General features: G+C 35.2%; 2 protein-coding genes across 7 annotated transcripts in view; both read left to right on the forward strand.

Annotated features, from left to right (window-relative positions):
- The window catches only part of LOC113519859 (RNA-binding protein Pasilla), a 95,169-nt gene that overhangs the window by 11,931 nt on the left and 67,747 nt on the right, over positions 1-15,491 (forward strand). The gene's annotated exons all lie outside the window — the stretch shown is intronic.
- Positions 3,008-5,791, forward strand: LOC128201968 (uncharacterized). The gene is made up of 2 exons (XM_052900562.1): positions 3,008-3,117; positions 3,642-5,791. Exon 2 carries the CDS (start codon positions 3,647-3,649, stop codon positions 5,516-5,518), a length of 1,872 nt encoding a protein of 623 aa, XP_052756522.1. The 5' UTR covers positions 3,008-3,117; positions 3,642-3,646; the 3' UTR covers positions 5,519-5,791.

Below are 15,491 nucleotides of genomic sequence, written 5' to 3' on the forward strand. Positions count from 1 at the left end.
TTACTTTTACACGCAACTTTGTCTCTGTGAACAGGATATACTAACTAACCGGTATAAAAAGTAACCTAAAGCCTTCTTCATCCCGCGTACTAGTATACGTATAGGTATACCAAATTTCATAGTAATTTTTTAAGTCGTTAGTGCACTAACACGTAACAAACAAACTCGCTTTCATATTTATATTTTTATTTATTTATTTGTTTGTTTTTATAAGGTACACCAACAATATGTTCACAATAATTAAACAGAATAGGTGCAATGCTATAAGTGAGTAGGTATAAGCTTCTTACAGTTAAGTGATTTTATATATACTAAGGTACAGATAACAAAATACTATACTAGTGGTAACGATCATACAATTAGTAAAGACTTAATTAATATACCACAAAGCATACAGTCGGTGATGATGGTAAACGGTTAGCATATGGACGCTTGTAACACTAGGGGTGTCTTTTTTTATGGATGAATATGGAATGGTAACGCCGCCTGCGCTAACGTTATAGTTTGGTGGGGCACCAGTGAAGGGTGATGGATGAGAATGACAACAGGCCAGTTAGCCCATCATTCCAGGGAGAACAGCGTGGAGGCCAACCTGGTTGGGTACATACACTAGGGGTGTCACGTGCGCGTTCCTAACCCGGAAGAAATCTTAATACACTCTGTACCCTTATTAGATATTCTAACTTTATACATAGGGGGAGGAGAGGTATTGTTAGTAATGTGGATTAATGAGCAAGCCCTGTCAGGTTGAACTCCAGGGAATTCCCCCAGGAAACCATTATGATTAATATTCTTGCATTCGTCACGTGGGCTAACCGGCCTGCTTTCATACCTCATTCTATCATCCCTCACTGGTGTCTTGCCAGTGTATACCAATAGCGCGGGCGGGGTCACCATTATCATCCATGAAAAAAAACTTTACACATAGAATACTTATATATTGATTTACGCGGTCAAAGGCGCGGCAAATGACTAGTTGCAAATATTTGGCCCATGAATATTATTGGACATATAATTATAAATAAATCAATGTGACTATCAAATACCGCTCGTCTCCACTCAAACCGGGCGTAATGATACCACGCGATAAGGTGTATGTAACTATTACAAACCAATTTACTGATATCGCGTGTCACTCCTCTACTGATAACGCGGTACACGGCTGCTTAAATAAATAATAATAATAAGAAATATTCTAGTACATATTTACACCGTCGTCGATTAGTTCCAAACTAAGCACCGCTATACTTGTCTAGGTAGAAATGTTGTGATGTTCATATGCGTTTATACATTGCTATTCTTCTGGACTATGAAATGATAGAACTATGCCTCCGTACCTTGTAATGTCCTTACCATGTCACACCTTTCAAACTGAAACAGCGATGTAACCAAATCTATTTCACAGCAGAACTACAAATTGGATAGTGGAACCCAAGTAAACAACTCTTATACAAAATCTCCCTCTGGTTATAGATTAGGCCAAATATTGTTTTATTACATTTTCCCATTCCATAATTAATCTATGTCGATCTCTGGAGGCGTATTCCATTATTCCAAGTGGCGCAGGTACAGATGGGCAAAGCACCGGGTTTAAACCCGGTGCTTTGGTAAAAACCCAATAAACACCCATAAACTCCCATAATCACCCAAAAAAATAGGTTTTTACGTATTTTTTTGAAAATATGTAAGTAATACCAATAAATTATTTTTATAAATTGTATTGATCAATTCTACAATATTAAATAAAACGTTAACTAATAATATTTCAGGAAATTTTAAAAATCTATATATAATAAAATGAAAGTAATTAATTTTCAGTGTTTTCATGTTGCAGTTGATTAACATGTTGGCCTTTTGCTTCCCGTAGATACTTTAAAATGTCTTCATAACACCTCGTTCGCACACATGGCCGTATATATTTAAATTCTTGAGCCACTAACAGTCCGAAATACTCATTTCTTTTATCCTCTTCTCCATAAATTAAGCATTTAGAACAGTTTGTTTCTTCTTTCAGTAAATTTTCTTTTACTTTATCCTCGTTTTTTTCTTTGTTGCGACGACGCTGGGTAAATCATCTGGACACTGGGTCTCACTATCGCCAAATATATTTGGAGATCGGCTTCGGCTACGGCTTGGCAGACATTTTTTTCTTTCTACAATTTTAAATTAAATTTATTAGAATAAATGCTTCGAACACACGCGATCTAAGTACCTTTTGTGTTTATTATACCTTACCTACCTAGGTATAAAAAGAGTACTTACGTAGATTTTCTTTTATTAACTGTTTTATACGAAGATCTTGATCTCTCAAATTAGCATCCATTTTACTTCCAGTGATTATCAACTAAATTAATAATCCACAAAGTATTAAATAACGTTTTTATGAAATATTTAGCACAAAAACAATACCCTTTAAATATCGATCGTCAGTAACTGTGGCTGACTTACCTATATTCTAGCAAGCAGGACTGCCAGATGTGAAGGGGAAATCCCCAATAAATTGTTGCATGTGACTGATGATGTGAGCATGTTCGTTTCATAATAAAAATGTTGCCAGGTAACCAAAAAGTCGTATGTTTTTGTGCGAATTACGATCATAATCTTTACGATCGTACATTAAAAAATAGACAAATAATAGTATGAGTACGATTTAAATCGTATATCTGTCAACCCTGCTAGCAAGACAGCGACAAAATCACGTTGCATAACAATGTAGCCCAAGCTTATATCTTATGAAATATACGGAAGAGATACGGACTTAGAAAAAACAGAAATGTTGTTCTTTGTGGAAGTCATTGATGAAATTCTATGTATTTTAGCCCGCAAACTTTCTTCAAACAAAAACAGCGCCATCTAGTATCGAGTTCTGTAATTATCTCTTTGTTTATGGATTTGAAGTAAGACCGCCACGCATGCAATACATTATGACTGGGGATTCCCCTATTCGTCGACGCTGAATATGAGGCGACGACAATCACTGTCAAACGTGTTCACTATTACTCTGACTCTGGTAACGTGACTTCCTGGTAACGTGTTAGGTAGGAAAAGCAGTAAAAAAGTGCATATTAAGGGAGCAGATTTGAAATAATATTTATACTTAACAAGAAATAATTAAAGGTAAGTGGATTTTTGAATGATACAATTATATCATGATCACTTAACAATTTTAACTTAAAATTAGATGTATTATTACAAGCTTTTATTTAGCTTGCGTTATGTAAATAAAAGTATGTAGGTATGTTCGTATGTTGATGCAATTATCCTCAATCCTCAACCGACTGGGATAAAATTTTCCATACACGTTTATTTTGGATGATAGTGCATAGTTAGCTGAGAGTCGTCATTGGATAATAATGGTGGATAGCCTAAGATGTGTACTAGATATTTATTTTTAACATAATATGCGTAAGTACCTAATCGAATTAAAGAAGTTGCTGAGAAAAATACAGAACAATACGATAATAAACTAGCGTCTGCGTTTAATCCTCCGAGGAGATGTAATTTTACAAAGGTTTTTTGTATTTATTTTATTATTTTTTTAATAAATTTATTGTAAATAACAAGAAATAATCATTGTAAAAAAATAGGCACTCTATTGTTGAATTTTCGTCAGACCAACTAATCATCGTTCATTTTTTTAGGTTCAATGGGGAGACCTAAAGATTTACGCATATGGGAGCACTACCGTACTTTACCAAACAAGTCTGTTTCTTGCAAGCTTTGTAATAAGGTCTACAAATTCAGTAATGCTGCCAAAATGCTTCAACATCTTATCACTTGTCCAAAATCTCCAGAAACATTAAAAGACTCTATGAAACTTATAAAAGATAGCTCGTCCAAAACCAAAATGTCTGGACTGTCAGAGATAGAGACAAATGATTCTTTTATAAGCCCCTCGTCGTCTGCTAACACTACAATAAATGCTGAGTTTCAAGACACCGATGATCATATAAAAACAGAATTAGCGAGAGCTATATTTGTAACAGGGACGCCATTATCGATGGTGCAACATCCTTTATGGATACAATTTTTCGAAAAATTGCAACCAAAATTTAAAATACCTTCACGTAAAGCTTTAGCGACAAAATACTTAGATAAAATATATAGAGAAATGCGTTTTGAGTTAAATGAGGAACTAAATGCTTGTAGTTACTTACACCTTCAGTGCGATGGCTGGTCTAATTTAAGAAATGAAGGAATAATAAACTTTCTTATATCAAAACCTCAACCTGCATACGTTAAAAGTTTGAATACAGAAAGTAATCCTCACACTAGTGAATACCTTAGCCAAGAAGTTGAAAAAGTAATGAAAGTGTATGGAGCAAATAAGTTTCTTGTACTTATTGGCGATAACGCTAGAAATATACAAAAGGCATTCGAATTAACAAAACTCAAATATCCACATGTTGTTCCTCTCGGTTGCTGTGCACATATCCTTAACTTGTTGTGCCAAGATATTGTAAAGATACAAGAAGTAACTGTGTTTATTATGCAAGCCATAAATATAATAAAAACTGTTAAAAGGAGTCAACGATTAAGTTCCTTGTTGATAAAATCAAGGCAGGGTGAAGATTCTACACAAACACTAAAATTGCCTTGTGCTACAAGATGGGGAAGTCATGTTACTTCGTTAAAAAGTTTGAAAGCAAATAAGATAGCTTTGCAAATATTAACAGTTAGAGAAGATGTAGTAATTTCAAGAGATATTAAAGATTTAATTCTAAGTGATGATTTCTGGACGAAGACAGGGGAATGTATAAGTATTTTGGAACCAGTCACTGAAAGCATATTTTACTTAGAGAGCGACCAGAATCGTTTGCATCGCACATACATTACATTTAGAGATGTACAAGCTAAGATACGTTTTGCATTAAATGAGATTTCGACATTGAGCGAAGAAAGCAAACAGCAGATTCTAACATCAGTATCTTCAAGATGCAATATGGCAATGAGGCCAATACATTTTGCAGCATATATTCTAGACCCCAGGACTCTAGGAGTCGAACTTACTCAAGAGGAAGAACTTAAGGGTATGGAGTTTATCTACAATTTAAGCCAACACTTAAGTTTGTCAAATGTAATGGCAGATTTGGCGTGTTATAAAGCTAAAGAAAACTTTTGGGCCAGAGGATTTGTATGGAGCTCATTAGATAGCATTGAGCCCCTAATATGGTGGAAAGGTATTTGTGGTTCCACTGAGTTAAGCAAAGTAGCGATTCGTATTCTATCAGCTCCCTGTACTTCGGCAGCCACTGAGCGTTCCTTTAGTATCCAAGGCTACATACATAATAACAAAAGAAATCGACTTACAACTGAAAGAACTGAAAAAATTTCATTCATTTGTTATAACTGGAATCTTAAACATAAAGCTGAATGCGAGGACATTCAGTTTAATGAAGAAAATACCTTAGAAGCTTTCATTGAGCAAGTAAATGAACATAACAGTTTAGACGAAATAGAGCCTATCGAACCTATACAATTCATCGCTTGTAATAACTCTGAATCTGACAGTGATTGACTGTAGTTTTACATTTTACTTTCATCTCTTTCTTAATAAACTCAAAATCAAATTAAAAGTTTTTTATTCTGTAGGCTGCATAATAATATTGTCTATGTCCAGTATAGTGGACGTCTTGCGGCTGAGATGACGATGATGAAGTACAAAATCATAAACACCCAAAAATTTGGGTGTTTATGGGGTTTAAACCCAATAAACCCAAAACACCCGGTTTTTACCCACCAGACTTTAAACCCACCCAGGTGGATTGCCCATCTCTAGGCGCAGGTAATTCCGTAAGTTCAAAGTTTTGTATAATCATTGTAACACTTCGCAGCTTCTTTGTTTAACTTGTTGTTTGTTTCTGGATAATAACTATGAAGTGCGGCCTCTCAACGGCTGCGTAATCTCGATTGAACAGATTGTTTAGAAGGACCAGGCACGAACAAGTTCTGTCGTCCCGTCCGGCCGCTATCTAAATTGCATATTACGTTAAATGTACCATTCATTGCCGCATTTCATTAGTGCTTCGGTCGCAGATATTTGTACTCTTGACTCGTTCAGTTAAAGCTGTTTTTCAATGTTGTCGATGTATTAACCATAGGGAGACTTTGTACAAAACTCGACTATTTTGGTGCCTCTGTCCCATTAGTATTTCTGCCTTGAAACAGTTGCGTTTGCATGGTTGTGTTTAGATTTGTAGAGTGGGTTATGGAAATGAATTTACTAGATACAAATGCATAACACCTTAGTCCTCAGGAATGGCAACGCATGGGGGACATCATGAGCGACACAATATACTCTGTTATGTCCATGGTGCTGTTCATGTTTATAGGCAATGGTTACTACTTTCCATCAGTTGAGTCGTTAACTTGTTTACAATTGTAAGTTGTATAAAAAAATGTTTTGCTGTAAAAATATATATATATATATATATATATATATATATATATATATATATATATATATAATTAGATATATTATATTAGTTTTTGGTATGACAGTGATATCCTTAAAGAAAGATTTATAAAAGAAAATTTTGCGATGAAGACCAGACTGATCTTGTCTTTATTAGAAAAAGTTTCTTTGATTTAGATCGAAAAGGAATTTGTTCCTGTGGAACAGCGGTCTGTAAGTTTACAAAAACTTTTGGTGAGCATGCGTTACGTACTAAAATTCTTATTCAGATTTTAAGTTTAAACTGATTATATAATATATTAAAATAGCCTGTGGTGAGTTGGCTATGCGGGAGTAATGCCTTTGACATCGCAGACAGTAGTGGAAGACTTCATTAGTTCCAAGATCTACCATTTACTAACAGAACCCTGTGCGATCTACCAATTGCATACATCTTGAAATCACAAATGAAACAACATAGTTCAGTACACAATTATGTAGTATTGTAGTATTTTTTTAAGAGAGAAAACATAAAATTGAATATTTCTTAGTAACTACTTATTTATATTAGTGTGAGCATTGCGTCTGAGCCTCTACTGCTAGATTAGCAAAATATAGCAAATGTTTGCCTTGCCACTATCGACTGGACTATAATAGTCGCGATCGACCGGTTGGTCACTCCTCCTATGTAATATATTAGGATAAAAATTTCATAAACCAAATATTAAAAAACTAAAAATTAAGGAGGCTCCCTTATTTATCAGCTGTACGCACCGTGGAGGTTCGACATTTTTCTCGTTTCTCGAACAATTTTTCATTGTCAAAAATTTTTAGTTACACTCCCTTTAAAGGTTGCTAACGATCTCGATTTCATACCTATTATTATTTTAAAAATTCTTTAGAACATCTTGTATATCAATTTAATAAAAAAAAAACAAAGCCAAATATCGGTTTTCCTGAACGCCCACGCTTTAACGTTATTTGTAAACCGTATGAGTGCGGTATACAAAAAATGTTCCGACCTTTTCGCTTTAACGTAAGCCACGGGGTGTTTCTTTACATAGTCGTTAGACAAGCGTTTTCAGTTTCAACGATAAACTAAATCTGTATAAGTAATCCTTAATGTTTTTTTTTTATACAACTTAGAATGGCAAACAAGCTGACGGCCTACCTGATGGAAAGTGGTAACCGTCGCCTATAGATATGAGCAGTACCGTGGACATAACAAAGTATATTGTTTCGCCCATGATGCGGGGTGCATGCGTTGCCATTCCTGAGGACTCAGATGTTATTCCTCTGTACCCTGTAAATTCACGCCATATCCCACCGTTCAAACTGAAGCACAGCCATGCAACCACAACTGCTTCACGGTAGAAATACGAATGGAACAGAGGTGCCCAAGCAATCGACTTTTGTACAAAGTCTCCCTCTGGTGAATATTTGTTTTCCACCTGTCTAATTTGATTAGTTATTTATTAGTCGACTACCAGGCCAACTGCGCGTCGCTCTCGTCTTGCGACGTCATTTTTATTGCGAAAATTAAAGAATTAATTTTAATAATATTTAATTCATTTATATTACGACATAATCTTATCATAGATAGTAACCATTGTATAACATCTATCAGAGGAATTAAATGTATTTACTGTGATGTTTTTAAGATATCAGAATGTTATGATTTTATACTATAACATAGATACTGTTAAGTATTAATAAGTATATTTTAAACTACAAATTAAACAGGAATGCGCTGCTAAAATAGTATATTTAAAAAAAAATATAGCGCGGTGTCGATCGAAGATGATCGAGGATTCTGACTATACCCCATATATTCAAATCTGTCCAGGCGTTTAGGAGTTATGAGGGAATAAACTCATACAATACGCAGAAACCCCTAAAATAATATACTCTTTTTTGGACAGTTGTGTGAAAAGTGCTAAAATTAGATTTAAATTTATTTTACGCAAACGAATATTGTATTTCGTTACTTAGTACATTTAGTACATGAACTATTGACTTGCCTTTTTATCAAAATTAATTATTTAAAAATAAAACAACGATTATCTACCCTATCTGTTATTTTTTTATTATTACTTCGGCCATTAACTGTCCACTGCTGGACATAAGTCTTCTCCATAAGGGGAGTTTTGCCAGTAGTTGCTATGCTTGGCAGCCGGGTTGGCAACCACAGTTAGGTTTTTAGGGATGTTTTAAAAGGGACGCTGCTGCCCATTCCTCGCCCTTCCTTAGTCGCCTCTTACGGCACCCACGGGAAAGGAAGGGGTGATCCATTCTATGCTGGGGCACACATATTTGTTATGTACATGGCTTATCTGTTATTACAGTTGTAAAAATATAAATTAATTTTAATTGTTACATGGTAATAAAATTATCAAGAGAAGTCATGGAGCTGAGATAGGTAATAAGCTGTGATTGTGACAAGGAAATGCGCGCGCGCAACGATTGCGCACTGGTCGCGCAATGAATGCTAATTAACGGCCATTTTGATTTGTTCTTAAATGACATCACAAATGACAATGTTGCGGCGAGGCACATAATTCCTTAGACTACCGTATCAGTTATTACAATCTTTATATTTATAATTTGTTTCATTGTTACATTGAATTTAAAAATATCATGTAACATGTCTGTAATCACCAACGGCCTAGTCAGAGGTGATTATCGACTATCGCGGTTATGGTAAAATTCACATTTCGTCGAAGGTGTTTTTATAATTCAAAAGGACAGAGGATTTGTCTACTGCAGCAACCAGTTGTGACTATTGTTACATAGATGTGAATTTACTGGGTACAGAGGAATAACACCTGAGTCCTCAGGAATGGCAACGCATGGGGGGTATCATGGGCGAAACAGTATACTCTGTTATGTCCATGGCACTGTTCATGTCTATAGGCGACGGTTACCACTTCCCATTAGGTGGGCCGTCAGCTTGTTTGCCATTCTAAGTTTTATAAATAAATAAATAAATAAAAGATGTAATTGTATCGAAAAATTTAAGACTTCGATATTCCATACATATGTTTGTATGTGAGAGCAACTTAAAAGTAAATCCTTTTAAAACGAAAATACAGTGGGATAAAAGAACTTGTTCTTTTTGAAGTCAATTAAAATGGCAAATAGTTGTTATGCTTGCCATGGATGCAGGCAGGCAGCAGGCAAGCATGCATGGTTGGCAACCGCAGCTATGCTTAGATGATGTTTTAAAAGGCACGCTGCCGCCCATCCCCCCATTCCCTTCCTTTATTCTCCTCTGACCACACCCATGGGAAAGGAAGAGGAGGCCCATTCTATGCCAGTACCACACAGCAACTTTATTTGAAGTCGGTTAACTTTAATTTTCTTTACAATTTGTCAAGGAATTCAAACGTTGCTGTGTTACCACATACGCTTTATTTTTTAAACAATTGAAACTGCTAGTATCTTATATTCGCATATGGGGTCAGCTAAGCCGTTGCACGTCGATCCATCGGTATCTTTTGTGCTTCCCCCTGCCTTATACCATCATTTCATAGATTCTACGTGTTACCTTAACGATATACCGCGGTTTAAGATATTTGTAGTCCTTGGCTCTGGATGAGCAGTTCCCAGTAAACTCATGCGCATGCTCGCTAACGAATCACAGTTGCACATCAAGTGTTCCATGGATTAAAAAAAAAACTAAACTGCTAGTAAATTATTTACTTTATGTACTCATATATAAAACATTGATCTCAGCGGAGGTTTGTTTGAATCGAAGCATTTGGCGTTCCATTGTTTCTGCCTACCTTAATGGGAAACAGGCGTGACAGATATGTATGTATGATCTCAGCGGCTATTTCATATACATGTTCCAGGGAAAGCGATATCGAATGATTTGCAGAATTGACGACAGTCTAAATCTCAGCGACCCTCTTTTCCCCGAACGTTCCTTTCCCAATATCTAAAGCTTTAACCGTTGCATAACTCATCCTAAAGGAGGCCGTAGTTAACTCTCATTTGTTACAATTTATGATAGTTATTCTATCATAAAGTAAGTAAACTGTTAGTTCTTGGGTTGAATTTATAGGTATTATTTTTATCATTTTTTTTTTCTATTTGCATTGGTTTGCATGCTATATTTTGTCCTTGATTTAATATTAACGTTTCAGAAGAACTACAATCTATTCTTTTTTATCTTTACGTAATGACGTCCCGGTTTCGATTCACGATCGAGTTAAATTTAGGGAACGAATTTTTCTAAATTAATTAGGGTATGGTTATTTTGGGTTCTGCCTACAGATGTTCGGTGCGTATTGCCTCATACCACATGGTGTCCTGGTTTGAGGAGCAGACGATTAGTGTCAATGTGTGGCACTTATTATTTCCCAATGAACTCGATGCACTTGCATTTCCGCTTTGTGTATAGAACGGTACAAACAGCGGTAACTTCTCACAGCGAGTGTTAATTAAATATTACTTAATAACTTGAAAATTTCTAACCATGACCATGAAAAATCATATAATTACCGCTGACTGTGAGAAAACAAGGTTATCTTAGATTGTTTTTCTTTTTTTTTTATACTTTGTTCGGAGATTTTGTGTCGGTGAGATTCTTCTTCGTCGGTCACTCTTCTCGAAGTAGTCGTGGTTATATCGAGAGCGTGGTGGATGGTAGGTCATTGGTCTCATTGCTCTGGATTGCCTGTCTAGTGATCGCAGAAGTAAGATATGTAAATAAAATTACTGGTCGAAACTTAATAAAAAAATTAAACGACTTCGAAAAAAAAATCTCAGAGAACGAAAAATCATTTGTGTACGCGCCATCAATGCCAATTCTGATAATTATTTTCGCAATCGATTGGCTCACAAATTTTTCGTATTAATTTTGTCACAGATACAGTTGCAGTTGATTATTGCAAAGCATAATCATTATATGCATTCGTTCAAATTTAAATAATAAAATTAACGTCTTAGCAATTTGATTTGTTCCTTTTTGAAATTTTTAAATTTAAATTTAGAACACGGAATCATGTTTCCGAGTAAATTTCGCTTCGTAACATGAAGTTTTTGTCATACAAAGAAAAATGGCTACCATAGTCATGAACATGGGTTTCGCAAAAAGAATAATCAAAATCGATACAGGAACTATGACGTTTTCGCTTAATATAGCCACAAAAAAAAATTACGAATTGAGAACCGCCTCCTTTCGTTGGTTTAAAAATAATATTTTTTATATTCAATTCGTAACAGTTTGCGTCGCGTCGCATTATTCATTGCCATTAATTTTACACGTGTCTAAGCCGCGATTCAGATGCGCGCCGCGTAAAAATGGGATGTTATGTTAGCGCACTTTCGATTTTACTGTTATACATCGTTGTATGTCAGTAGTTACACGTTCGCGTTACGCAAGACATTTCATCATCGCCGGCGTTTATTTATTTACACTTCACTGCACATAGAAAATGACAAAAAAAAAATATATCGTACACATAGAAAAGAGAATGTGTGACATAAAAATATATTTTGTCGCGTCATTTGTAATTACTTCCAAATATTAGTTTGTTCCAAATAATTGTTATTTGATTAGAGTTATTTGGTTTAATTCCGCTACCAATTAGTATGTGTACGACTGCCAACACTTGAAGATTAACTGCTATTATATTACCAGAAGTTCTATTGTCTTTTGTAAGTGACTACCGCCGCCCATGACCACCCACAACACCAACGGCATTGCAGATGTGCTGCCGGCCTTTTAAAAGGGAATATGCTCTTTTCTTGAAGGTTATGTTGTCGTATCGGTTCGTATCTTCCATATTAGCCATCAATCTCCGACTGCCATTTTGTTCACGCACGTTTTGCGGTACGTGTTTCACCTCTAAACGAGACATCTTTAGATAAATTTATAGATCCCTACTCGGAACCTAGTGTTAACCGTTCGGCACTCAAACAACGAATTTGCAGTTTGGGTAAATAAATAAATAACCAGTGATTCCGCAAAATAATACAAAGTTTAATAAAATATGTACTTCTAAATAACCTATAGATAAAGAAAATGTTTTAAAAATATCGTATTCACGTTTATAGACAGTTAACCGTTTTTCGTCAAGTGGGGCGTCGGCTTGTTTGCCATTCAATATTCCGTAAAAAAGTACGGGAGAGTACCCGTATCGCATTGACTAGACAAGTGGGATAATATTATCTATACTTATAATAAATCTGTAGAGAGGTCAATTCTGTATATGAAATATATTTCCAAATAACTATTAGGGGGTGATTAGTGATCGATACTGGTGCCAAAAATGCAATTAGTAAAATTTTTGTCTGTCTGTCTGTATGTTTGTTATAGAAACAAAAACTACTCGACGGATTTTAACGAAACTAGGTACAATTATTCTTCATACTCCTGGGCAGGTTATAGTATACTTTTCATCACGCTACTATCAATAGGAGAAGAGCAGTGAAGGGAAATGTTGGGAAAACGGGAGAAGTTACTCCATTTTTAAGCTTCCGTCGCGTGTGCAGCCTTAATGGCCACTTTTTAAAATGTAAAAATGTCCACCCGTGAGACACCGGGACGAGCCGCTAGTTGAAAATATTTTTGTATTTCCTTTACTTGTATTATTTCATTTGTGCAGACTTTAGTGGCTGTCAAATTACTGTTTAAGTGTGTTATTATGTATTGTGCCAGCTGTCTGTTTGCCTTAAATAAATAAATAAATACATAAAAAAATAAAATAAAATCTATAATTTCAAAACTGTAAATATGACAGTTTCTAAAGACGAAAGATGGAAATAACAAAGTTTTTTTTGCTGTTATTTTTCCGTTAGATCATGAGAGTTTTCATCATCGACTATAACGGTCGCATTTCTCGACACATTTTCCTGCCTCAACTTTTGCAATGTGAAAAAAAAACACGACCCTTCGCCTCTGTTATACCTATTAAAGTCAATTGTGGAATAATAAAACGATGGATGGCTGGAGTAATGGTGATGATAGAAGAACTTGCGAAGTTAACTTACATTTAGGACATCATCATCATCATCCTATCAGTCTTTAACTGTCCACTCCTGAACATAAACATCTCCCTTGGAGGGTATCGCCATTAATTACCACATTTGGCAACCGGATTTGCAACCGCAGTTAAGATTTAGAGATATTTTAAGAGGTACGCTGCTGTCCATCCCTTGCCCTCCCTTAGTCGCCTCTTACGACACCCACGGAAAAGGAAGGGGTGGCCTATTCTATGCTTGGACCACACTACCATAATTATATGAAAATATGTTTCTTTAGACGCTTTATTTGTAACAAATTGAACAAATTGAAGGATTTAAAATCCAATATAATGGTATAAGCTATTTATTATAAATAAATTCAGATACTTAAGCACGGAAAATATCTATAAATACTTTCATTGTTCGCTAGCAGGTAAAACAAAGAAAATAGAACGCTGTTTGGCCCTGTTCCGCTACCCTTGTCTCACCTATATACATACATTATCGTTTTATTCGCTACATCGAGTTAATTTTATCATTTTGTAGGGCTTCGGTTACACAGGCCCTTTGTTTAACTGTAATTAATTAATATTCAAACCTCGTGACTGTATATTTTATTCATCTTTATGTACGTAAAGTATTTTAAATGGTACGCAAAGAGTGCCAATGGTTCTCTTTTTATCTTATCTTACATACATATCTCGGTTTACTTTCATATCATTTACTCGTCTCCAACATACATGTCGGTAACAGAAGTTTATGACGCGATTTTTTTTCTTTGATCGAGGTAGGTCAGTACTCGGTTACTTGTATTATTTTTCGCCTTGCAAATTGGGCCATCGTAACTCGATACGAAACAAACAATACAAATATTGTCTAGTAACATAAACATAGAATTATAAAAATAGCTATTAATCTAAAATACCTGTAATACGAACTAGCCCTATTGCAAGCAATATACCTTGTCTGGTCTACCTCCACGTAGTCTCACCTGACAACCATTATGCTGAATTCTAGGTTTATCCATCACGATAGATCAACTGAGCTGCCTTTACATTATCACCTATCATCCTTCACTGATGCCTCGCACTGGTTACCCAGTGCGAGTGCAGTTAGGTTTTATTGATATTTTAAGAGGGACGCTGCCTCGACTGTCCAGAAAAACTCAATATAATAGATATCGGGTATTACCTGTCTCTAATACACAGACTAGTGAGATAAATAGATGCTTTTTTTTATACAACTTAGAATGGCAAACAAGCTGACGGCCCACCTGATGGAAAGTGGTAACCGTCGCCTATAGACATGAGCAGTACCGTGGACGTAACAAAGTATACTGTTTCGCTTATGATACCGTTTACCGTTATGATTTTGTTTACATCATATTATACATAATTTGAGTTATTTCACAATCGTAACTAGTGATTCTCATCGCATCGTACGACGGTAATACGACGGCATATCCACGACTTCAAATATTAGAAATACCTTATGGAGTAACAGCGATTACTGTGGCCTCGCTCGGCCTTCACAGTTTCGCCGAACGTCAGCGAGTGACAATAAAAACAGATGTCGCTGAAAGATTTGTAACCATTCGAAAACATTTTAGCCACTATTGTTAGGGTTGCCAACTTTTATTTACAAGAAATAAAGTATATTTTGGTCTGAGAAGAATATTAAACAGTATTTTAGAAAAATTTTAGTATTTTATTTATTTAATGTTTTAAATACGTATTTTTTAGTTTCTCGCACAGCTTATTAATTAATTAATTAATTTATTTATTCATTAGTACAAATATGTGTACATGGCGGACTTAATGCTAAAAGCATTCTCTCCCAGTCAACCATAGGGAAGTGTCAGAATACTCGAATGCGGTACTACTAATTATTGATATACATACATACTAAAATTACATATATAAACGAATAAATATATATGAATAACAAATATACTTACACATATATGATATATACTATATTATACACGAATTTGGGATTAAATTTACAGTCTTTTTTAAAAACTGTCTCACGACAATTATAACTACAATAAAAATAAATGAGGTGCTCATTTTTTTATTAATTTAATCTGCACTGAGCGATCTCTGACTAAAAAAAAATTGTGTGA

This window comes from Galleria mellonella, unplaced genomic scaffold (genome assembly GCF_026898425.1).
Source record: "Galleria mellonella isolate WM207_F2 unplaced genomic scaffold, CSIRO_AGI_GalMel_v1 utg65, whole genome shotgun sequence".
NCBI lineage: Eukaryota > Metazoa > Arthropoda > Insecta > Lepidoptera > Pyralidae > Galleria > Galleria mellonella.

Excerpts from the sequence above, each read along its gene's own strand:
- LOC128201968 (XM_052900562.1), top strand. The coding sequence starts at position 3,647 with ATGGGGAGACCTAAAGATTTACGCATATGGGAGCACTACCGTACTTTA.